The following is a 24,985-nucleotide window of genomic DNA, read 5'->3' on the forward strand; positions in this document are numbered from 1 at the left end:
ATCAGATCTTAAGCATTTCAACTTCAAACCTGATTCATTCTCAACCATAGCCTTCCATTTCTTGAATGTTTCGAACACATCAGATTTATTTTTCAGAAAGTAGACCCATACCTTTCTGCTGAAATCATCAATGAAAGTTATGTAATACCGAGAACCTCCAAGAGATGCCACTGGAGAAGGTCCCCATAAATCTGTGTGCACCAGTTCTAGCTTTCTTGGTCTTAAGGCCCTGCCAACCTTTAAGAAACTGAGCTTCTTTTGTTTTCCAAGAACACAGCTTTCACAAATGTCTAGATCAACATTTTTAAGCTCTGGCAGTTTTCCCTTCGACTGAAGTATCTTCATCCCCTTTTGACTCATATGGCCGAGTCTACAGTGTCATAGCTGTGCTTGATTTTCTACTTCAGTAGAGGCAATAATATCTTCAAATCTTGTGGTCATATACAGGGTGCCGGTTTTCTTTCCACGAGCCAAAACCATTGCTCCCTTTGATACCTTCCACATACCTCCAGAAAAAAAGATTGAATGACCACTCTCATCAAGTTGTCCGACTGAGATCAACTTCTTCTTTAGTCCAGGAACATGCCCTACATTTTGCAAGTTCCATGTAGATCCATTCATTGTCTTGATCTGCACTTCTCCTATACCCACAATCTTCATTGGTTGTCCATCGGCCAGATAGACTACACCGTGATCTCCAGCAACATAGTTTTGCATCATCTCATGGTGTGGTGTACAGTGGAATGAAGCACCAGAATCAAGAATCCAATCATCAATCGGACTTTGTACAGCAAGAATCAAAACGTCTTGCACCTCATCTGTGGTAGCGTTTGCAGAGTCAGCTTCAGGTTTTTTCGGTTTTGTGCAATTCCTCATGAAATGACCAGGTTTGCCACAATTCCAACATTCAACCTGCTTTCTGGGTCCGGACTTGCTTTTACTTCTATATCTTGATTTGGATCTGCCTCTGGATAAGCCTCTATCTTGTCTCCTCCCTCGAGTGTTAATGTTGAGAGCTGATCCTGAACTTGAACTTTCACCTGAGTCTTTCCTTCGCACTTCTTCAGCTAAAATCAAGTCTCGGATATCATCATATTTCAGTTTGGATTTTCCAGCTGAGTTGCTCACGGCTGTCCTCATACCTTCCCAACTGCTTGGAAGTGAAGCTAACAAAATGAGTGCACGGATCTCATCATCAAACTCAATCTCTACAGATGACAATTGATTTGTGATGGTATTAAAGTTGTTGAGATGTTGTGTGACGGAGGTGCCTTCTGTCATTTTCAAGTTGAACAACTTCTTCATCAAGTGCACTTTATTGTTTGCCGAGGGCTTTTCATACATCCCAGACAAGGCTTCCATTGGTCTTGCAGTGGATCTTTCTTTCGTAACATTGTGAGCAACTCTTCTTGATAAGGATAGCCGGATAATACCCAAAACTTGTCTATCAAGAAGCAACCAATCTTCTTCTGGTATATTCTCCGGTTTGCTCCCCAAGAGAGGAAGACGAAGTTTCTTTCCATATAAATAGTCTTCAATTTGCATTTTCCAATATCCAAAATCTGATCCATCAAATTTTTCAATTCCCGCAGCCTTTATTTCATCTGCCATTTTTACTGTATCTCTGATTTGAATTTGTCAAATCTGACCTTACAGATGTGTCCGGAACGGCCAAAAATATTGGAAACGACACTGAGATCACCCCAATCGGACTTCGGATGGCTCAGATCTTAACAGTCAAATTTTTGGATCAACGGACGGTGCAGATGAAGCCGCGTGTCAGGCCAGAATAGTGTCTGCGAAGCACTGGATCAAACCCACTTTTGATGACGTGGCAAGATGACGTGGCCTCCACGTAGACCACACGGGACCCACTTCTGCTGACGTGGCAAATGCACGCGCGATACTGTTCTGATGACGTGTCAGTTGACTTGATGATATGGCAGGTTACTGTACGGTTTTGCTGGCGTGGCGGATGACGTGGCGGGTCAACCCGGTTCATTTGCAGACAATCGGGTGAAGACAACGCGTGGAGAGCGTGGCACGACTGGTCGCGCGTGGGCAGTGCTGTCGTCGGCGCGTGTTGGCGCGTGCGGGCATGCAGGACATCGGTTCTTTGCCGGGTTTTCACCAGTGAATTCGTCTCTTCTTCCTCTACGCGATGGTAATGTCAAAAACACGTTTTAAGAACTTTGATTTTTGAGTTTGGATCAAACACCCTCTTTTTCAAGAACAAGCTCTGATACCAGTTGTTGGGTCATTCAAGCAATCAAACACACACAAATTTACGTGGTTCGGCAACTTGCCTACTCCACGGAGCTACTGGTTTGTATTAATCAAGCTTGGAAACAATACAAACAACAAAACAAAGAGGAGGAGATAATTCTTCTCTACTCAACTCAACTCTCCCTAGCTCTCTCTCTCTGTTTCTCTCTTGTTCTCAATCTTATTCTCTCTTCAACGTCTCACATCTCAGCTCTCAATAGCACCCTCTATTTATAGCTGATATGGGAGACAATCTTCTTTATTTAGTCAATTATGGTGGCCACCGTTTTCTTTGTTTAGGCACCCACCATTGACTCTTACCATGCAGCCATGTTTGACAGCAGTTATGCTTGACATGGCTGCCACCACCACCATCTTGTGTCCACACATAACAAGAGAGAGAGAGAGAGAGTTTAGCTCTCAGGTAAGCGATACATATTCTGTCGAATCCAAAGCACTTTCGAATGCATGGACGCGAATGGTTTGCCTAAGACATTATTGGAGAGGAACTTAAATCTCATATGAGCGAAAACTAGCCCAAAAAATACCTTGACCATTGAAAAAAATACATATTCTCTAGCCCACAAGGCATTTATTTAATTTGATGGATGATGAATTTTTAGGCCACTTGCAACCCAATACATTAATAACTCAACACACTTTCAATTGATTACAGCCTAGAGACTTGATTAATGATCCAACAGTGGACGGCTAGATCAAGAGCCAACACATTTTCGCAGAGTAATTTATGACTAATTGGACCTTCTAGTGCACAAGATGATTATTTAACCTCACCATGCTATAAAAACAGTAGTTTGTGAGAAAGTGATGGTTATGAAGTGAAGGGGGCAGGGTGGTCACAGGATGACGTTTCACAGTCGCAACAGACAAGGGAAGAAACCAGCTATTAACAGAAGCAAAACTGGGTGAAACCAAGTTGAAGAGAGTGGAGAAAGAAGCAGAAAGTAAACCCCCGAGTGGGAGTAAAGGAGAAAGCAGCAGGTTCTAAACCACTAAATGATGCCAAAGCGAAGACAGTAACAGAAGTGAAGTTACCACATAGCTGTGAAGCCATTTTAAGAGATGCAGACTCTCCAATTCAAAGGTCCTCAGTGGACTAACTGTATGATCAACTCAACACTGGAGTTTTCTTGAACCAAAAGAAAAGGGAAAGTCTCATTTCCATCACCTTAATTATATCATTGTTTTTGTCTGTCTATCAAAGACAAAAAAAAACCCAGAGAGTAGTTTCTGTGCCGTGCCTAGTCTGATATGCATAATGCATTTACCTAGTAATCTTCAAAGTTCATGTCAACTTTATTTCCAGGAGAGTTCATTTTTCCCAAGTCCTAACCATAAGTTCTCTTATGAAAGTGATGTTTCTGTGGATGTGACGGAGCTATTCGATGCCTGCTGGCTGGAAATATATAAGAAATTCAACAGCAGAATGCTCTCCCGGGATATTTTGTATGAGGCTGTGCTTGTGGTAAAGTTGAAAGACCCATATTATGGATGGGGAGTTCCAGTGAATGTCTCACTAGTTATCCCAAATGGAAACAAGCAATCCCAAATGGAAACAAGCAAGAACCTAAAGAAAAGTTGCAGACAAAAGCCAGAGAGCAATGAGTAGACGTCCCAGATAGCGAGTTCATAACTTCACCCGAAAATGTTGAGGAATCAGTGTGCATGAATATGAAGGCGGAGAATAGAAGAGGTGCCTTGTTATCAAATGGATTGCCATTCGACCAAAAACTTGAGCTTGCACTAGAATGATACAACATTTACTATCCAGACAGAAATGAACTAAAGAATTATCTATAACGTCGTTCAAATATGCAGAGGATAGCCAATTTACCATGCGATGAATAATCAAACAGAGATTCACGAGCATGTGGATCCCCTAATTTCTGCGGAAAATACTGGATTTTGATGCCAGTTGATGAATGAAGATAAATTTGTTTTACTTATTAAATAAGTTCGTTTTACAATTTGAAAAATGATTGCATTAACATTTCGCATGTTGCATTTTGGCCCACACAAAACGATCATCTAAACACTAAATTGCTTCTTTCACAGCTCAATTGTAAAGATCATGACCATGGAAGAGATTGCATAAAACTAATTCTTTTTTTATTTTTGAAGAATGAAAATGGTGATAAGGAAGAATCCATGTCACTGATCAGGTAACATGAAAAGGAGCTGGTACAATTAAAAGAGCAAAACAATCTTATAAATGAGGATTGAAGCCTATATTATAAGATAAATTCAAAAAATAAAAAAACAAGTTAGGGCACGATATGCAACACCTGCTTGCTGCAGCAAAGCTCCAAATGAGAATAAATGCTAGGTCAATTCAAAGATCAGTGCGGTAATTTTCTGGCTTATACCACAATGAGAAATCAATTCATTTGCTTTTCAGTTTCTCAGTGGCAGGTGCAATCCTCTCCAAAAGCTGCATTATAAAGACTATCAAATCTATCATCTGGTTCAAACAAGATCACAAAGCACACTAAAGAATTAGGCACACAATGTGAAATCATGAAACAACCCAAAGAGTCAAGGTTCACATAGCATAATTTACAGTGAAGTGGATTTTGACTCCCATCCATCAGGGGATTCGGAACAATGTTTTCCTTTCAACAAAACCAACTTGCTCTAGCAATTTCCTTCTCATCTTTTCTGATGGTAGGAAGAACAAGCTCCCTCATAAATGGGTACTAGATATTTTCCAATTACAACAACAGGGCCCAGCAATTAGCTATTCATAAATGTGACATTAGAAGCTATGTTTATAGTTAATGCCATTGGTGAAATTTTCCATGCCAGTTGTCTTATGTCTGCAATTAAAGAGTGGGGAAAACAGAGAAAGAACAAAAAGGTGTTTGATTTTTTCACAGAAAACAAGTGAAGTCTAACCTTGGCATGCAACACACCATCAGACACCAAAACAGATCTATCAAATACACAAAACTTTCCACCATCCATGCGAGATACTGTCCCCCCAGCCTCTTCAACTATCTGCTTGAAAGGGAAAGGAAAACGTTAATATTGAAATATTTAGAACTGACCCTCATTACTAACAAAATTGTGTCCATATTCAACAAATATGATTTGAAAAGGCCTGTTTATGTTAGCTGGGGAATGCCAAGGATGGTGGTTGTGATATTAGCAAGTTGAACAAGTGGCTAGTGAGAGAAATAAACATATTTCCTAGAACAGTGCCACTATATTCACTGTGAAGCTTATGGTTGAAGTCACCATGGATCTTTGGGGCACAGCAATAAGTCAATAACTCAAATGGTAAATTCAATTGATACTTACTCAATCCCTCGCAAGTATTACCTTCTCCATCTTTTTTGGAGTAATTTAAGTAATTTCTATGTGGAAACCAACATAGGAATCCATTACACAGATTGGCAAAGAATTAGATATTCACCAAAGCAGAAAACTCAGTCAGGAAGCCTTGCCACCATACACAACTAAAGGTAAGTTGGGTTGTTTAGCTTGTTATATGGGATATAACAGACACCAATACACTAAGAGGTCATTATTCACTCCATTAATAAAGTCCACAATCTCAAACATAGAAATAAAGTCTAATTTCATATCAAGTAAAAGCATTTGTAAAAACAGAATTTACCAGAACACCAGCAGCCATATCCCATGGCTTAAGACGATATTCCCAATATGCTTCTACAATCCCAAGAGCCACATGACACATGTCAACAGCAGCAGCACCAAGCCTTCGAACACCCTATACATTATTAGAGAGCATAAGAAGAAATACAAAAAGGAATATGTTATGTTAAAAAAGAAAAAACAATAGCCTATCAGATAAGAAACAATTTAAGAGGAAAATGGCAATACCCTGCTGACATCAGTAAACTCCTTGAATAGTTCAATGTTAGTGGGCCATGGATCATCATGTTCATATCCAAAACCAGTCACAAGAAGAGACTGCTCAACCTAAAAAAACAAAAAGGGCAAGGAGAACCAATAGAAATGAGATGCAATTTAAAAACCATTAACTTGTGAGTTATAATCTACCTTGCTAATAAAGTTAAAATGATTAATTTATGTCATTTGCTTACTTATGCATTTACCTTTTCATTCTAAAAAAGATATGACGCAGCATGATAATTTCATATGTAGAAAAAATAATGCAAGTCAATTAACTCTCCATGATGAGTTTACTCTTTAAGAGAGAGTTCAACTCACTAGTAAGGAATGCTTAATGTTTCAGCATGTATCAATGCAGATTTAAACATACTTCTAGATGATAATTGAAGGGCACATTGTTTTTCTAATCAATATATTCATATTAGATTATTTGATAATGTGTGAAAATTAAAGATCTTGATCAATACATGATCACTTACCTGAGCAGTTGGACTTGCGTGAATTTTTTGGCCATTACAAAATGCTCCTCCACCTGTCATGATTGATGGTAGTTTCATCCATAGATGAACAAAATGACTGAGGCAATTAAATAAAGAAAATTACAAGTTTACGCAAAAATTTCTTACCGGCAGTTGCAGAAAATGTGCGTGTTCCAAGCCATAGGACCACCAACAAACTCCACCTAAAAACAAATGGTAAATTGTCAGCTTCCTTTTTTTTCAGCTGTTTAATGTCAAGTGATTTCTGTCTCCTGTGATTATGAATAATTTTGAGAGAAGTCTTTTTCTTTTCTTAATCTTACCAGCAGTATGTTTGTACAATAAATAGGAAAGAGAAGCTAACCTACTGACCCTCAAAACAAGAAATAAATACTAGATAGGAAAGTATCCTGCACTAAACTAGAAAGCAATAATCTAGAGAATCTGGATAGTTAATACCAGATTCTCTTTCCTAAACCATATATACTAATACTTCTCTAAGATTCTAACTGATTTTGAGACTGATTTCCACACTCCCCCTCAAGCTGGGTTGTATATGTTATACATGCTCAGCTTATGACTCAATTCCTCAAAATTAGTTCTTGGTAGAGCTTTGGTGAGGATGTCTGCAATTTGAGATTTTGTTGGAGTGTAGATGAGGTTAACAAAGTTCTTCTCAATCTTTTCTGTGATCAAGTGTCGATCTATTTTAATGTGCTTTGTCCTGTCATGATGAACTGGATTCTTTGCTATGCTTATGGCTGCTTGATTATCACAATGCATCTGGATAGGTGTCAATGATTCCATGCCAAGTTCCTTAAGTAATCTTTGTATCCACATCCCTTCACAGATACCAAGAGCTAGAGCTCTCAGCTCAGATTCTGCACTGCTTCTAGATACCACATGTTGTTTCTTGCTTCTCCAAGTTACTAGATTTCCCCAAACATAGGAGCAATATCCAGAAGTAGATCTCCTATCTATAATGTTTCCTGCCCAGTCTGCATCTGTGTAGATTTCAATATTTCTGTTGTCACATTTCTTGTATAGAAGGCCTCTACCAGGAGTCATTTTTAGGTACCTCAAGATTCTATTAACTGCTGTCATATGATCTTCTGTCGGGTTGTTCATGAATTGACTTACAAAACTGACAGCAAAGCCAATATCAGGTCTGGTATGTGAGAGATAGATGAGTCGACCCACAAGTCTTTGATATCTCCCCCTATCCACTGGTATACTATCATTTTCTGCTCCTATCTTCTTTGTTGAATCCATTGGAGTGTCTGCAGGTTTGCATCCAAGCATTCCTGTTTCTTTTAGTAGATCCAAGACATATTTTCGTTGAGAAACATATATGCCTTTCCTTGACCGTGCCACTTCCATGCCAAGGAAGTATTTGAGATACCCAAGGTCTTTGATCTCAAATTCCTTGGCTAAAAGTTTCTTCAGCCTCACCAATTCTTCCTCATAATCCCCAGTTAAGATGATGTCATCCACATATACTATTAGGATTGCTATTTCCTTTTCTGGAGAGGTTTTTACAAACAGTGTGTGGTCTGTTTGGCATTGGGAATATCCATACTGTGCTACTGTCTTTGTAAATCTGTCAAACCATGCCCGAGGGGATTGCTTGAGTCCATATAGTGATTTTTTCAGTCTGCATACTCTGTTGATGTTGGAGGATGTTTCTAGTCCTGGAGGAATCTCCATGTATACTTCTTCTACCAAGTCTCCATTAAGGAAAGCATTTTTGATGTCTAGTTGATGTAATGGCCAGTCTTGGTTAGCTACTAGGGACAGAAGCACTCTGATTGTATTAAGTTTGGCCACTGGAGTAAATGTTTCTTGATAATCTATTCCATAGGACTGAGTAAACCCTTTTGCAACCAGACGAGCTTTTAACCTTTCAATACTTCCATCAGCCTTATGTTTGATAGTAAATACCCATTTACACCCAACTGGTTTCTTTCCAGGTGGAAGTTCAGAAATTTCCCAAGTTCTATTCTTGTTTAAGGCACTGATTTCATCACTCACTGCCTTTCTCCACCTGAATCTTTGAGAGCTTCTTCAATAGACTTAGGAATCTGTACACTGTCAATGGCTGACACAAATGCATGATAGGTTAGTGATAACCCTTCATATGAAACAAATTTGTTGATGGGATGACTTGTGCATGATCTAACACCCTTTCTCAAAGCAATTGGAATATTTGAATCATCAATAACAGAGGCAGTATTCTCACAATCAGAAGTTTCCATACCTGAGTATATTGGGGCAGAATCTGGACTTGGTTCTGAATCTTGGTCATGTGCAAGAGGTATTGTGTGCTCTATCTCCTTTCCAAGTTTTTTCCTTCTAGAATAGGTAAGAAGCTCATGATTTGTGATCTGTTTTGGTGTAGGATGAATCTGGTCAGGAGATTGGATTGAGGCTGGTGGTGCTGGGATTGATTGGGTTACAGCTGGAGGTGTAGTGTAAGGGCTCAAATGACTTTGGACAAGACTCTTTTGGTTGTCTCCTGAGTTAATTACATGATCAGATTGTATATCCCAATTCTGATATTCTCTCATGGTTGCCCCCTGAAGATCAGACTTGGGATAGTATGCTTGATGTTCAAAAAATATGACATCCATAGAAGTATAGACCTTTTTGAGAACAGGAGAATAACATTTATAACCCTTTTGGTGTGGAGAGTATCCTATAAAAATGCACTTGAGAGAGGTAGGGAAGAGAGAATAACATTTATAACCCTTTCTGCCTCCTGTGATTATGAAGAATTTTGAGAGAAGTCTTTTTCTTTTCTTAATCTTACCAGCAGTATGTTTGTACAATAAATAGGGAAGAGAAGCTAACCTACTGACCCTCAAAACAAGAAATAAATACTAGATAGAAAAGTATCCTGCACTAAACTAGAAAGCAATAATCTAGAGAATCTGGATAGTTAATACCAGATTCTCTTTCCTAAACCATATATACTAATACTTCTCTAAGATTCTAACTGATTTTGAGATTGATTTCCACAGATTATGTTTTCATCTTTCTTTTATGTCAAAAAAGAAATAGACCTTGTTTCGCTTCATTATCTTATAAGAAAAAGTTAAGTTTGATCAATACCACCGAAGCAGCCGCAGGATTTCCTTGAAAAAGAACTCCCACAGAAACCGCAAAGCTAGGATAACCATGAGCAAAATTTGTTGTTCCATCTACACAAATATCAAGGTTTGATAACTTCAAGTCATTTAACATGGAAAAAATGACAATGAGATCTATTCATGCGAAAGTTTTCCAATACATGTCCAGAAAAGCTGCTGATCATTATACTATTAATGATGGCATAATTGATAATTAAAACTGAATTCTGAAATGCTATAACTGTAATTTCAACACCCAGCAAAGAAAAGATAAAGGAAAGGGGGACAAAAACTTTCAAAAAGGGAGGAAAAAAAAACGAGTAAAAAGCAAAACAAGAATAAGGAACCAGGAGCTGAAAGAGACAAACCTAGAGGATCAATGCACCATAGATAATCAGATAATGTATCTCCTATGATTCCTCCCTCCTCCCCAAGAATGAGGTGATCTCCAAAATTCCTTCTAACAACTTCTAAGATAGCAGCCTCGCTCATTTTGTCTGTGCTGCGAGTAAATTTTGCCAAGTAGAGTGAAAATTGGCATGGTTTGTTCCAGAATTTGATCAGTTAAGAATGTAAACCAACATATCAGGTCCTTCAGAAAATCTTTAACTGAAAAGCATTTTAATGACCCATATAGAAGAAAATCTTTCCATGAATATTTAGGAAAGAAACCCAATAGTCAATACATGCATCATTTTTATGGACTGTAAATGGTAAAATGACTATACACTGAACTTGAATGGCACGATCACATGGTCATAATTCTTGCTAAGGAAATGGATTGCAGTTATTGATGAAAGCTTCTAACTAGATATACTTACTTTTCGTTTAGAAGAAAGCCCTTCCAAGGCATCCCATTTAAAATGTATCCATTCTAGAGACCTGTATGGCTATGTATTTGGGAGCAAAATGTGTATGTGAGAGTTAACCATCTGTGGGGAAAGGGAAGGAGGAGAAAGGTTTGTGGAAAAACGTCTCCTAGCCTCTAGAGGCTAGAAGCAAATTTGAGGACATGACTGTTAATCACTAAATACTTTTATAAGATTCGAATATTTTGATATTGAGAATACTCAGTAGATACAAGGTCAAATTGAGGTTCAAAGCTTCATTTTATCCACTTGAAGGATTTACAGCATCCAAAACACAAGAGATACACCTTCTGATTCTTGATCACTTGACTACTCAGCAGGATTAAAAAGGAATTTGACTACAAGTAGGCAAGAAAATCAAAACATTTTTAGGGGGCATTTGATGGAAGTTCCGAAGCTGGCTCAAAGATTCTTTTTTTTTTCTGTTATATATTTTAATTGGATACCATAATCAGTTGCTATTGCAATACATCCAATATATTTATAATCATCTTTTAACAAGCAAACCAAAAACAATAGTGTAAAGAATTAACTTTAGTCTACAGAAAAGAGGTAGATGAATTTACTTCATAAAAACAAGTACAAATACAATTAATCCATAGAGATCACCTTGAAACATCTGATCTATCATCTAATTAAAGGTGGACAATAAACTTTGCCCCTCAAGATCATGACACTATGACTACGAATAGGAAAAAAAAAATATAGACATACATCATTAGTTGTTTCAAGCATGTTTCAAGCATGTTTCAAGCATAGCATCCCGAAACACACTTAATGCAGTTCCACACCGCTAGAAGATGTATCTCAAAACTCAATCTAACATCGGACCGTTGGTAGTGTTTCTGATACGTGGTACACCTTTTTTAAAAAAATAGTTTTACATTATTTTTATATTTTTAAATTATTTTGATATATTGATATTAAAAATAAAATTTATAAAATAAAAAAATATATATATTATTTTAATATGTTTTCAAGCAAAACACTATTTGAAAATATAAATTTTACTACAATCTCAAACACACTTCACTTCACAAATATTCAAGGTAATGGATGTTAAGAAATATATTTATCTTGTTTTATTTATTAAAAGTAAAATAATATTTTTAGTTTAGCATATATATAATACTTTTGTATTTAGGTTAAAACATGCACTTAGAATAAACAGATTAATGAGAATTCTATCCTACTTTTTTTTGTGTTTTTATTTTTTGTGTTAATTTGAATTACTTTAACATGACATACTTCAAAATTTGTCATGAATCTTTGAAAACTGAGTTAATGTTAAATAATAATAACAAAAGTTAAGAATCTTGTTGAGAATATTTGGAGATTTTAATATGGATTCATTAACTAAAATTAACCACCCTTGCAATATATAAATTGCTCAGGTATATTTTTGTTGTTGTCGATTCTGGTTTTCTTTTGATTATTGATTTTTTAAAATTAAATTTTCTAGTAATATAAATAATTGATTGTGTATTTGCATTTATTTATTAATCAAAATAAACATATTCATAATAATATATTTAAGCTCAAAAATAAAAAGAAATATGATGTTAAATACTACAAAATACATATTTAATTAGAAATTCTCATTGCATTGATTTATTTTAATTTCATTAACTTAATTTTATTTAAATTAATTAAAATTTAAAGAGATTTTATAAATTTGATTGTGGAATGTGCAAGAACCATGTCCAATATTTTTATCAAATAGATCATCTTGGATTTTTTTATCTAATGTAAAAATATATCTATTAAATTTTTCACGCGGTCCAAATGCAATACATCAAAACCTCCTGCATGGAAATCCCAAATGTGATGCTATGCAATCTTTGAGATTTTTATTATTATTATTTTTAAAGATTGAGCTATTTCTTAGTAGTGGGTTAATTTCTTTGAGATTTGTTTATTTATTTTGAAGGGTTGCGCTACTACGTTTTATTGCAATTAAATCAGAGCAGATTAGAGAGGTGAGATACTGATATGTTATTGCGATTTTTTAAGTAATCTTGACACATACTATAAGAGATTTTCAGGCTCTTGGGTACATTTCTTTCTGGTGATCAGTAGATCAATGTTTGACGTTCAAATCCCAATAACTTTGGTTAATATATATATATATATATATATATATATATATATATATAGCTTAGAACCATCAGCCATGCGTTGAATTTCAGGAGGTCGCAGTTCATCAGTACTCTACAGATTACCAAGAATTCTTACGTACGAGCTCGAAGCTTATTCAACTAAAATGAGGTTTCCTGGCAACACAAAAATGGAGAAGAAGAAGACTAGAAATTTTGGTTGTTTCCTGGTAGCTACCCCAGAAACGTCGTAGCAAGTGTATTTTTCCACGATGGTGCTTGCCTCCTTGCAACAGTTTTCTTGTTCAATATATCATCTGACCAAATTAAAGAAAAAAAACTCGACTTGTACAATTAAAAACTCCAATTGACCCAATAACTTTGTTAACTCACGCATTACTTGATTGAAATCTTACCATCAACTTTTTTTTTTCTTGAAATTTTATTTCAAAAATTAAACCCTCACGTTTTTTTCATAACCATTATATAATTTATATTTTATGCTTCTTATAAACCCATCCCGGGCTAGATGAGAACTGACAGAAGCTGTGTGTATGCGTCATGCTTGCTTACGTACACTCCTGACGGATCACAATTTTTCAAACTCAACATGTTAATATATATTAACATGTTGAGTTTGAAAAAAAAGAAAAGTATACACACACACACACACAATAAAAGTTAATTATTTTTTTTAATTGTTCAAGACATCATTAAAATTGAATAATCTCCAACTATACACGTGACAAAATGAATTAAAAAAAATTCTTTGGATTCATCAACATTAACAAATCTAAAATTAATTACTTAGGTTTTGTGTGAAACCTCTAGAAGTCTTAGTTTACAATAGTTGTAGTTAATGGTCTCGGTGTTCATATATATAATACACACTAACATCACCATCACCAGCTTGATTGGCGAGCGAGGAATATGGTGAAGCACATGGAGGATGAACAGCTTGTCATGAAGGGCATTCACACATACATGATGGCGCCGAGGTGCTGAGCATGGGAGGGGAAGAATGCTGCTATATAAACTGAAGAGTAGCTATGGGCACAAATATGTGTGGAGTATCTTCCATAACATACATTTTCCTAGCTAGGTATAATTAAGTGCTTAATAAGTCACTTATTGTGAGGTCTAGATTTCAAATAATGAGTCACTACAATACCTACCAACCTCAAGGTAAAGTTACTTTTCCATAATTAAGTTACTAGTCTTTTACATGATTAATTTATCAATTAAGTTCATCGATTAAGTATGGGTTGCTAATGATCTTTCAGGAGCATATCCACCACCGAGCCAGCAGGCGCATCCTCCTCCTCCACCACCACAGTATTCCTATCCACCACCAGGTCAAGGGTATCATCAAGGTCCTTATGTTGCACCACCTGCAGCTAGTCACCCTATGAATAACGGTGCTCAACAGCCACCACCTCCTGAAAAAAAGAAGCATAAATGGTAGTAATTCAACATTTCATAACTCTCCTAATTGTGAATCTAAATGAATATTGTGCACACACACGAGCATGCGCGCATACATACATATACATATACATACATTAATACTACATGCATATATATCTGATTTTTTTATTCTTTTTTTTTTTCTTACACAGTTGGCGTCGTTGTCTGTGTTGTTGTCTGGATTGTTGCTGCGAGTGCTTCTCCAGTATTTGATTTGATGAGTGTGAGTCATCATTACTCAATCACATCTCTGGGAATTCTTGTGGAAAATGGACCTAATTTGTTTAGTATCCATTTACGTAATATATTATATTTTTCATGTAATGTGACTTTTAATTATTTCAATTAAATATGCAACAATAATGGTGTTTTTCTTTCAAATTAATCTGTACTTTATATTAGTACCTGTGAATTTTATGTTATAATTAAAAATGGTATAAAGATGTTAACATTAATTCCACGACAATATAAATTACACCTCAAAATTCACACCAATATAAATAAATGGTTACACACGGAGTAAGAGATTTAAGGAGAGAATTTCATGAGAAGAGGGACTGTAAAACAGAATTAGATAGAAAAAAAATCACAGAGACATGAAAATACTCTCTTATCCACCATCACGCCCGGACCAAAAGAAAAGGAACACAATAAAGTTTCTCCAACCTCCCAAAAACACACCAAAACCCGTAACAAGCAAAAGTGAATCAACATAATTAACCCTTCTCTCCCAACCTCCATTCCTCCATGGAAGCAGCATGCATCCATCACTACCTGGATAGATAAAAAAGAATGTTTAGGAAACTACAGGAAAACTAACATACTTGTCCACAGCCACCTCTAAATTAACAGGGACACAAAGGGCCTCTAAAGCAAAAGAACTTATGTTCAACAAATTGTCGGAGCCTGTTTAGAATTGTGGAAGCGATGACAGTTCAAAGTTTTTTTATTTAGAAATACATCAAAATAAAATTTTTTTTATTTTTTAAGATCATTTTTTACAACAAAACAATCTGAAAACATTAAAAAAAATTCATTTTAAGCAAAAACAAAATTTAAAATTTTTAGAAACGCGATTTGCATACTGCATTTCCAAACACACTTGTTCGCAATTCCTCACTGCTAGAAGATGTATCTCAAAACTCAATCTAACATTGGACCGTCGGTAGTGTCGGTAGTGTTTCTGATACGTGGTACACCTTTTTAAAAAAATTAGTTTTATATTATTTTTATATTTTTAAATTATTTTGATATATTGATATTAAAAAAATTAAAAAAATTAAAAAAATATTATTTTAATATATTTTCAAGTAAAAAATATTTTAAAATATAAATTTTACTACAATCTCAAACACACTTCACTTCACAAATATTCAAGATAATAGATATTAAGAAATATATTTATCTTGTTTTATTTATTAATAGTAAAATAATATTTTTAGTTTAGCCTATATATAATATTTTTGTATTTAAGTTAAAACATGCACTTAGAATAAACAAATTAATGAGAATTCTAACCTTTTTTATGTTTGTATTTTTTGTGTTAATTTAAATTGCTTTAACATGACACTTCAAAATTTGTCATGAATCTTTGACATATATTAAAAAAAAATGATTCATAACTGAGTTGATGTTAAATAATAATAATAAAAAGTTAAGAATCTTGTTGAGAATATTTGGAGATTTTAATGTGGATTCATTAACTAAAATTAACCACCCTTTCAATATATAAATTGCTCAAGTATATTTTCGTTGTTGTCGATCGATTCTTGTTTTTTTTATTATTGATTTTTTAAAATTAAAATTTCTAGTAATATAAATAATTGATTGTGTATTTGCATTTATTTATTTATCAAAATAAACATATCCATAATAATATATTTAAACTCAAAAATAAAAATAAATATGATGTTAAATACTATAAAATACATATTTAATTAGAGAGGTGTTAAAGGTATTAGCTTAGACATAGTTTTTGAACCCGGCCCAGTCCAAGGGTCGGGTTCCAGGTTTTGACCCGGTCACCCGCGTCTATTTTTTTTAAAAAAATCAAAACGACATCGTTTTAGTAAAAACAAAATAAAATCAAAAGGTTGCAACTAGGTTTTTTACCGTGTCTTGTCGGGTCATCCGGGTCGCCGAATCACCCCGGATTTTGTTTTTCCCTATTTTTTCTTAAACTCGGCTCGGTTCCAGCCCTGGGTCTGCCGGATCCCGGGTCAACCTGTTGGGCCGGGTCGAGTTTCAAAACTATGAGCTTAGGTGGTAATTGATAAGTGTATATGCTTCATATATATTAACATGTTGAGTTTGAATCTGAAAAAAAAATAAAAAAAACACATACTAAAAGTTAATTTTTTTATATAACTGTCCAAGACACCAATATTAAATTTTATTTTATTTTATTTTTAATTGTCCAAGACACCATTAACTAAGTGTATATGCTTAGTTAATTTTAATTTTTTATAAGTGTCCAAGACACCAAAATTTAATGTCATTTGCATTGATTAGAAGATCATATCTCGAATATGTGGACTGGTGATTATAAGACTCCAACCAGTAAAAGAGATAGTGAAGGATCAAGCTAAAGTAGGAACCAAGATTTGAAGTACCCTCTTGAAAAATAATATTATTTTGAATTAGCTATATATTTCAGGTTGTGCAGAAAAATAAAAGATTTGGTGTTTTTTTTCAAAAATTTCTAGTAAAACACCATTAAAATTGAATAATCTCCAACTATACATATGCCAAAATGAATTAAAAATTTTCTTTACATTCATCAACAATAACAAAACTAAAATTAATGACTTAGGTTTTGTGTAAAACATCTAGAAATCTTAAAAATATGTTTGTTTTAATAATTGTAATTGAGATTAAGGTTGGGTACAGTACAATCCAATTATATACAACACTCAATCATAAAAACTGATTTTTCTTATTTTTTCCAACTTTTTTAGCGGCTCCATGCACAAAACACAACACAACCACAGAAATAAAGATATCTGAAGTACAATAATTGTTAATCGTGTTTCACACACACACGCACTAACATCACCTGCTTGACTGGCCAGGAATATGGTGACCCACATGGAGGATGAACAGCTTGTCATGATCGAAGGGCATTCACACATACATGATGCCGAGGTGCTGAACATGGAGGGGAAGGATGCTTCTATATAAACTGAAGAGTAGGGAGCAAAAATATGTAGAGTATCTTCAACGCTTTCTATAACATACATTTTCCTGGCTAGCTAGGTATAAGTTACTTACTGTGAGGTCTAGATTTCAAATAATGAGTCACCACAATACCTACCAATCCCAAGGTAAAGTTATTTTTCCATAATTAAGTTACTAGCCTTTTACATGATTAATTTATCAAGTTCATCGATTAAGGATGGGTTGCTAATGATCTTTCAGAAGCATATCCACCACGGAGCCAGCAGGCACCACCACAATATTCCGATCCACCACCGAGCCAGCAGGCGCATCCTCCTCAAGGGTATCATCAAGGTCCAGACGTTGCACCACCTGCAGCTGAAAAAAAGAGGCATAAATGGTAGTAATTCAACATTTCATAATTACTCTTCTAATTGTGGATCTAAATGGATATTGTGCATACACACATGAGCATGCACGCATACATACATATACATATATATACATACATGTATTATGTGTATCTGATTTTTTTGTTCTTTTTTTTTACACAGTTGGCGTTGTTGTTGTGTGTATTGTTGCTGCAAGCGCCTCTACAGTTGGCGTTGTTGTGTGCGTTGTTGCTGCGAGTGCCTCTCCAATATTTTTTTTTGATGAGCGTGATTCATCATTACTCAAATCACATCTCTGGGAATCCTTGTAGGAAATTGACCTAATTTGTTTGGTATCCATTTATGTAATATATTATCTTTTTCATGTAATGTGAATTTCAATTATTTCAATTAACTATGCAACAATAATGGTGTTTTTCTTTCAAATTAATCTGTACTTTTTATTATTACCCGTGAATTTTATGTTTTTGTCAGTTGTGTTAAATCAATATGTATAATTAAAAATGGTATAAAGATGTTAACATTAATTCCAAGACAATATAAATGATTATCAAGAGTGTTTCAGCCTATTTTTTAAAATTATTTCGGAAAAAAAGCAAAAAAAAACAACAAAAAAAACCTAAATAATATGCTCTAATAAGACCTACAACTACGACTCCGAGAAGCCATGATATTGTACCCAGACCTTGACATCTATTAGAAAATAATATAAATCATATCTTAGGACCTCACCTAACAGTTTAAGTTATTGGGTTGAGATGATTATTTGATATGATATCAGAGCCTTAATGACCAAGCGGTCACGGGTTCGAATCTCATCATTCTCATTTATTTGATAAAAAATTAAGCACAAGGTAATATGGATCTGTACAAGTTTCAAACCCAAAGGACTTTTATTTAAGAAGATATATTAGAAAATAATATAAATTATATTTTAAAATTTTAATTAATAATTTAAATTATTATGTTGAAATAATTTAGCATCAACTCTATAAAGCATCAATAATCTTCATGTCTCAGCTCATTTTTCCATAGAAAGATGTAGTAGCAGCAAGGAAATAACAAACACAGTCTAGTCCAGGTATGATTCTGCTCCTTCTCTGTATTTTTAAATGCTTTTCGTTTTGATGTTTAATGATTGTTATAACACAATGAAATCATGGAATGGATGGTGGGGGCAGTAATTATTTACCCGTACACCTCCTTTTATTTTGGTCGGACTTTTTTTTTCTTGCCTAGAAAGACTACAAACGATATTTTTATCACAACGAAGGTCTAGTCTGGCTAAGCAGTGAGCTGTCAGGCTGCTTTTGTTTTCTGCTGGTTTTTGTGTTTGAAGTGAAACAAATGAAGTAAAATGTTAGGTAACAAGTAAAATTGTGTTACTCGTTAAAAAATTAAGTTTGAAATGTAATTTTTATAAAATAATTTTTATATATTTTTTTAATAAAGTTTTATAAAAGTTTTTAAAATTTATTTGTTTTTGCATTTTAAAAACATTTTTGAAAAAAATTAAAAAAATTTTATTTTTTTTCTTTACTTTAAATTAATATTTTTTGTTATTTTCAAATCATTTTGATGCATTGATATTAAAAATAATTTTAAAAAAATAAAAAAAATTATTTCAGTACATTTTCAAATAAAAAGTACTCTTAAATGCAATTGCAACCACATTCTTAAACACAACTACAAACATTCTAATAACATGACTTTTATTACACATAAATTTTAACCATAATTTTTATTAAATATATATTTAAATTCAACTAACTATATTTTTTAAAATTTATTTTTATTAAATTACAATTATAAAAACTACCTCAAAACAAACAAATAATTAGACTTGGCATGGTCATGAGTTGCATGCGTTTTGTTTTGTGCTTTCATAATACAAATAATTACTTCCTAGTCTAGATGATGACGTAGGGAGCATGCTTTGTTTGGCTACTATGAAGTTTCCTTGGGCAATATCAGGTCTGGTTTGTATGATAGAGGCAGAGTGTTTTGATTCTTCATTTTGATCTTTCAAAAAGACAAAAGAGTATTTAGATTTGTTTATGGGTCAGGCTTTTCAAAGACTTTTCTTTTTTAAAAACAACGTGGGCTGCATGTTATGCTTAGGGAAGGCTGGGCTATTTGCTTTTTTAGCCCATTCGTTTCTTTCGGACCAGGCATGTGCTGGTTTTGGTTTCGGCTACAGAGCCCAGCCCGCGTGGCTGGCTAAGTTTTAAAAGTCTTAAGATTATGTTTGGTCTCACATAAATTTGTCATAAAAATGCAATTTTACGTTAGTTTGGCTTACACATCCCAAAAAAAAATTTCAAGCCTTGTATTTCTGTTTTTTTTTTTTTTGTAGTTTTCTGAAAAACATTAGCCTTCGTAAAAATTTATTTTAATAATTACGTAAAAGCTCAAAAAAATATCATAGAAACTATTTAAAATGCATTGGCAATTAAACACGGCAAACTAGGATTTAATCCATGGGACATGGGCCTAGAGATCCATATAATAGGAGTCCATACATTAATTAATTTGATGAAATGGCTTAGTAAATATGGGTTAGAGGAGAGAGCTTTAATTATAATGATTAATTTTTAATTAATTTCAATAACTTTAATTCCTGTAAGATCCCATTCTTCAGGAGATCGGCCTGGCCAGCTCTATTTGGAACTGCGTTACAGGAGTGTTATTAAAATTTATTTATTTATTTATTTAAAATTAATTTTTTTATATATATTCGATCAATTTGATGTCCTAATATTAAAAAAAAAAATATTTTTATTTTAATATATTTTATAAAAAAAATACTTTAAACAATAATTACCTTCGATAAATATGCTTCTAGAAGAGAGAAATCCTTAACGCGGTCATCTTAATTCCTAGGAGAAAATGCCAATACTTTGACATCGCGGGTCGAACTTTGAATTGGTGACAGCCTTTGCTTCTTTGAACAAATCGATCTAATTATTCAAAGAAATGCCAGATGTCACAGCACGATAGGTCTTGGAATCTTCCCATGCATGTAAGAAGCCGCCATTGACGAAAATATTTTCAAATATGTTCTTGTTTTAACCAACCCTACCTCCTGCTTCGTGTCTACATTATAAAATTTAAGCAGCTAGCTAGCCAAGTCCTGAAGAGATAAATCTTCATATACCAAATAAGTATTTCCGGAGGGAATCAGATTTTGATTTCAGTAATGAGTTACTACAACAATCAGTATCAAGCTCCTGGAGGTGATTCAATTTATGTTCAGATCTTTGAAAATTAGCCTTTCCTTTATGATTGTGTGATTTATCAAGAAAGTTGATCAATTTATAGTTACTGTATTGATGATTTTTCAGGTATGTATGCTCCACCACCACCAGGTTCATATAATCCACCAAACCACCAGGTGTATCCTCCTCCACCACAATCTTATCCACCACCAATCCAAGGGTACCCTCAAGGCCATTACGTTGCGCCACCTCCGATGGGTTACCCTATGAAAAATGGTCCTCAATACCAACAACAGCCACCTCCTCCTCCAGAAACTAAGCACAGGGGTGATGGATTTTGCAGTGGATGGTAATTAAAATTTTAATTTTCTTTCTCTTAATTAATTTGTATCTAAGTAATTATTCACAGTTTTTACTTATTTATTTATTTATTTTCCTATGTTACACAGTTGTGCTGCCTTATGTTGCTGCTGCCTCTTGGACATGTGCTTTTAGGGACTACGAGTGATAGCTTTTATTTATTTCCCTTGTGTTTCTTTCTTGTGGGAAATTATCATTCTTTTTTATTTTTCATGTGATATGTATTATTTATCCACACAATAATATTTATATAAAAAAAATAGTTACGTGCTCTTTAATTCTTTTCTCCCAAGTGCATTCTAATCCCAATACAAACCTGCTCAATAAGTAATTTACATAATTATATAAATTATATCTTAAAATTTTATCACATAATTTAAGCTTTTAAATTAAAATAATTTTTTTTATCAAAGTCTAAATGATAAACCAGTCAAAAATTTAAATCTTGATAATGATAAACTTGTAAGAACTTCAAGTTTAAATGGATTTCACTTGCTTCTAATTAAAATAAATTAATAATACATAATAGTACTTTGATATAAATTCTGAATTTAAAGATTTTTTATTTGAAAATATATATTAAAAAATAATATAAATTATATTTTTATTTTATTCCAGGTTTTTGAGAATACAAATAGCTAATTTAACGACTTGAACTGGCACATATATAAAGGTCTGGCACATATATAAAGGAGACACGAGAACTTTCAAAATGTATAGTAATGTAGATTTCAAAGGTATAACAAATTTAATAAATGAAGGCACAAGTTGAGAGCAATTCAAAGAACTAGAGTGGTATAGTTTCTACAAGAATGGACGCTAGTTTCAGTTCTTAATGGAATCATGTTGTTTCCTTTCTGTTGATGAACAAAAAATAGAATGCTGCTTCCTATTAGTCAAGCCATTGGAGGAGATCTGTGGTATGCTGGTACCATTACAGGGAAGAACATTTGTCTAACCCCTTCCCCCTTTATTATAGGAAAGATGATTCCTGATGCCCCCTGAAGATATTCAGATGTTAACCATGTTAGAAAATCATTTTGGCGAACAGAAATTTTTAGAAGAAGTTGTAAGAAAAGAAAGGTCGTATCAAAAGAAACCTACCGAAATCAATCTAGCACTGGTCCACAGCCGTTTAGGAGATGGTAAGGGAAGCATTAAGCGGCTGACTCCATAGATAGCCACTGCAAAGAAATGGAGAACCAAGCTCAACGGCCGAGGGTCTAGACCAGAGAGTAGAGCTATTGGCCCTTTCGAAAATACTCCTCCAAGGCTCAAGTATTCGAAACATGCTTGGCGCATTTCGTTTCTAGCTGGATCAGGTGATGCGCTAAACACCTTGTACAGGGCACCTGCCAATGTGTTAATGGTAGATGCCACAGGCTGCAAACAAATCCACGAATCATTGGTTAAAACCGGTCTCTTGTTTTCTGTTGACAAGGTTTATTAGGATTTTGCTTGGCTTGTCTTACCTTACGCAGTGTGTAGAAGGACTCGAGATATTTGCAAAGGGAAGACGCATCATTGAGATTGTTCAGAGGTCGAAGAAGGTCACGTACTAGCACAATGTCTGATAGAGCCACAGTCATTCCTCCTCCAGTTAAGGGATGCCTCATGTTGAATGCATCTCCCATTAAAAGTGCACCTGGAGTAGGGTAAGGAGAAGCTGGCATGCTTCTGTTTGTCATTGTTCTCATGCCCCCTTTGTCAATTGCAGAAATGAAAGCATCATGTAGCTCAGGAGGAATCTGAAATGTGCAAGTTGCGTAGTCTTGTTAAGAAATCGCTGGAATGAGAGAGAATTTATTTATTTAGAGCAAGATTCGTATACCTGAGGAGCTATTGTATTTTTCAGATAGTGAGACATCTCGCCATTAGAAACAGAAGGTACTTTCTGTCCAGGAACATCTACCAAACAGCGAATCTCTGTATCACTAAGAGGATAAAACAAGATTGGAGATGGGTCGGCTAGAACAACATGTCCATGATTTGCATATGGAAGGTTGCAGTTCTCCAGCACCAAACCAACAAAACAGGATGGGATTTCAACCTGCAGAATTAGCAGGGGCCTCTTAATTTTAGCATGCAATGAAGATTAAAGAATCCAAGTGCCAAATTAACTTAAGTACTAAGAACCTATTCGGTGAAAAATGTTACATCTTAAATGCAAAAAGTCATTCATTTCGCAATTCGGTAAAGAGTGATCATCACCTTGGGATTGCAAAGGGACTGCCGCAGATTTGAAAAACAGCCATCGCAGACTATTGTTAATGGAGCATATGCTGTCAACTCTTGACCTACCCTGGTTTTGTACTGAACTCCTTTGATAGCTCCGTTTTCTTTCAGCAGAGATGTTACAGTTCCTTGTTCCAGTTTGACACTGGACAAAACGTTGAAAGAAAATTGAACTTAAATTGCTTAAGGAAATATTATTGTTTATGCAAATAACCCAGAAAGATCGTGATTGGAATACTACTTTGAAATAGAACATAAGAAGTAAAATGATTCTGAAGAAAAGATTACTTGGAAAGAGTTGCAGCTTTCTCTCGCATTTTCTGAATAAAACGGCCATGATGAAAGCTTCTTCCAGCAACATCTGAAGGAAAGTTCTCTAAGGGATATGATAGTTTGGTACTTTTCCCATCTTTGAAGATCGCATATCCAAGCACTCTTTGAGCATCAATGTCACTCACACAGTCTGCAGGTACACAACATTTTCTTAACACTTACTGCTAAAATCATGAATAGTTTTGACATAGAAAATTTTAGCTGGTTCTAAGGATGTATTGAGGCTCTGGCTCACCTTCAAGGCCCAATTCAATTAATTTCAGGTAACCTCCAGGTTGTAGGAGTTCTCCAACAATTCTGTCAGGCTCTGTCAAGTCTCTTTCAATTACGTGTACTCTGCGACCATCCTACAATATGTAGAAAAATAAAATGAGATTGCAAATCACTCCTCTAGTCATTTCTACTGAAGCAAGTGTCATGCAAAGTCACCTTTCCAAGAGTGTAAGCAAGAGCTGAACCGGCAACACCAGCACCAACAATGATTATATCTGTGCTTTCAGGATTGCGTGCCCAGCTCATTCCATTTTCAGAGCTTTTCAAAGTACTGTCCCTTGGAATATCCATTGAAACTCTAACCTTTTTCCTTCCTTTTGCATGAAAAGCTAAAAGTAACCCCCAAACAAAAACAGAAGCAATGACTCCTCCCAATAGATACTGATATTCCATTACTAGAGACTGATCAGAAAACGTGGGCTGAAAGCTGCAGTTACTACTTACTAGACTTTGCCTTTCCTTTTTAGTCAATGAGTATGGGAGGACTGATCTTGTGCCCTTTATAGGGCCTACGAAACAGCTAATTTTTTCGGCATTTTCTGTAAAATTGTTAGATATTAATTACATTGAAATATACCTCAAGATGACTTCATTCAAATAAAACCATGGGAGCCAAAACAAGGGGTGATTAGCAGTTTCCTTGTTACATTATTGTTACAATTTATTTTATTGACCAACTCCTGTAATCTCTCCTGCAATGTATACAAAGTATAGAATCCTTCATTAACTTTGACTACACTGTTAACAGGTAGAACAGGCGTTCTTGGGGGGCCTTATTTTTAAAAACTAAGGTTTTGTATCTGTCTATGTTTTG

At 34.7% G+C, this 24,985-nt stretch overlaps 4 protein-coding genes and 1 long non-coding RNA gene across 9 annotated transcripts; 2 read left to right on the plus strand and 3 right to left on the minus strand.

The window, feature by feature from the left end:
- Window positions 1-4,373: 4,373 nt before the first annotated feature.
- LOC133675472 (phosphatase IMPL1, chloroplastic-like) lies at window positions 4,374-11,360 on the minus strand. 5 transcript variants are annotated; one of them, XM_062096864.1, is made up of 8 exons: window positions 10,141-11,360; window positions 9,756-9,844; window positions 6,792-6,847; window positions 6,633-6,697; window positions 6,133-6,231; window positions 5,906-6,019; window positions 5,182-5,283; window positions 4,374-4,717 (listed from the first exon to the last, which is right to left on the minus strand). In XM_062096864.1, the coding sequence occupies exons 2-8, from the start codon at window positions 9,842-9,844 to the stop codon at window positions 4,670-4,672; spliced, it is 573 nt and encodes a 190-aa protein (XP_061952848.1). In that variant the 5' UTR covers window positions 10,141-11,360; the 3' UTR covers window positions 4,374-4,669. The 5 variants fall into 5 exon arrangements, with proteins under 5 accessions (XP_061952848.1, XP_061952847.1, XP_061952846.1 ...); XM_062096863.1 differs by having other exon boundaries at window positions 4,374-4,747; XM_062096862.1 differs by having other exon boundaries at window positions 4,374-5,283; window positions 6,645-6,697.
- LOC133675474 (uncharacterized) lies at window positions 8,565-9,748 on the minus strand. The gene is made up of 2 exons (XM_062096866.1): window positions 8,902-9,748; window positions 8,565-8,742 (listed from the first exon to the last, which is right to left on the minus strand). The coding sequence occupies exons 1-2, from the start codon at window positions 9,272-9,274 to the stop codon at window positions 8,672-8,674; spliced, it is 444 nt and encodes a 147-aa protein (XP_061952850.1). The 5' UTR covers window positions 9,275-9,748; the 3' UTR covers window positions 8,565-8,671.
- Window positions 11,361-13,833: 2,473 nt separating the features above from the next.
- On the plus strand, window positions 13,834-14,585 carry LOC133676306 (uncharacterized). Its single transcript, XR_009835575.1, has 3 exons — window positions 13,834-13,922; window positions 14,021-14,198; window positions 14,357-14,585. It is a non-coding gene; the product is annotated as an uncharacterized LOC133676306 (long non-coding RNA).
- A 6,244-nt stretch (window positions 14,586-20,829) lies between these two features.
- LOC133675125 (protein CYSTEINE-RICH TRANSMEMBRANE MODULE 4-like) lies at window positions 20,830-21,608 on the plus strand. The gene is made up of 3 exons (XM_062096403.1): window positions 20,830-20,988; window positions 21,097-21,319; window positions 21,420-21,608. The coding sequence occupies exons 1-3, from the start codon at window positions 20,952-20,954 to the stop codon at window positions 21,463-21,465; spliced, it is 306 nt and encodes a 101-aa protein (XP_061952387.1). The 5' UTR covers window positions 20,830-20,951; the 3' UTR covers window positions 21,466-21,608.
- Window positions 21,609-22,100: 492 nt separating this feature from the next.
- On the minus strand, window positions 22,101-24,654 carry LOC133676300 (squalene monooxygenase SE1-like). The gene is made up of 8 exons (XM_062097957.1): window positions 24,328-24,654; window positions 24,134-24,245; window positions 23,854-24,028; window positions 23,542-23,710; window positions 23,162-23,380; window positions 22,803-23,078; window positions 22,435-22,713; window positions 22,101-22,331 (listed from the first exon to the last, which is right to left on the minus strand). The coding sequence occupies exons 1-8, from the start codon at window positions 24,562-24,564 to the stop codon at window positions 22,227-22,229; spliced, it is 1,572 nt and encodes a 523-aa protein (XP_061953941.1). The 5' UTR covers window positions 24,565-24,654; the 3' UTR covers window positions 22,101-22,226.
- Between the last annotated feature and the right edge of the window lie 331 nt (window positions 24,655-24,985).

This window comes from Populus nigra, chromosome 16, assembly GCF_951802175.1.
Source record: "Populus nigra chromosome 16, ddPopNigr1.1, whole genome shotgun sequence".
In the NCBI taxonomy this organism is placed as follows: domain Eukaryota; kingdom Viridiplantae; phylum Streptophyta; class Magnoliopsida; order Malpighiales; family Salicaceae; genus Populus; species Populus nigra.

Excerpts from the sequence above, each read along its gene's own strand:
- LOC133675474 (XM_062096866.1), bottom strand. The coding sequence starts at position 9,274 with ATGGATGTCATATTTTTTGAACATCAAGCATACTATCCCAAGTCTGAT. Across the intron at positions 8,743-8,901 it reads TTCTGCCCCAATATACTCAG|CCATTGACAGTGTACAGATT; the intron begins GTATGGAAACTT and ends CATTTGTGTCAG.
- LOC133675472 (XM_062096861.1), bottom strand. The coding sequence starts at position 9,844 with ATGGAACAACAAATTTTGCTCATGGTTATCCTAGCTTTGCGGTTTCTG. Across the intron at positions 6,698-6,791 it reads CACATTTTCTGCAACTGCCG|GTGGAGGAGCATTTTGTAAT; the intron begins GTAAGAAATTTT and ends CAATCATGACAG. Across the intron at positions 6,232-6,632 it reads CTGCTCAGGTAAGTGATCAT|GTTGAGCAGTCTCTTCTTGT; the intron begins GTATTGATCAAG and ends TTGTTTTTTTAG.
- LOC133675125 (XM_062096403.1), top strand. The coding sequence starts at position 20,952 with ATGAGTTACTACAACAATCAGTATCAAGCTCCTGGAG. Across the intron at positions 20,989-21,096 it reads TCAGTATCAAGCTCCTGGAG|GTATGTATGCTCCACCACCA; the intron begins GTGATTCAATTT and ends ATGATTTTTCAG. Across the intron at positions 21,320-21,419 it reads GATGGATTTTGCAGTGGATG|TTGTGCTGCCTTATGTTGCT; the intron begins GTAATTAAAATT and ends TATGTTACACAG.
- LOC133676300 (XM_062097957.1), bottom strand. The coding sequence starts at position 24,564 with ATGGAATATCAGTATCTATTGGGAGGAGTCATTGCTTCTGTTTTTGTT. Across the intron at positions 23,381-23,541 it reads AGTCCCTTTGCAATCCCAAG|GTTGAAATCCCATCCTGTTT; the intron begins GTGATGATCACT and ends CTAATTCTGCAG. Across the intron at positions 23,079-23,161 it reads AAAATACAATAGCTCCTCAG|ATTCCTCCTGAGCTACATGA; the intron begins GTATACGAATCT and ends TGCACATTTCAG.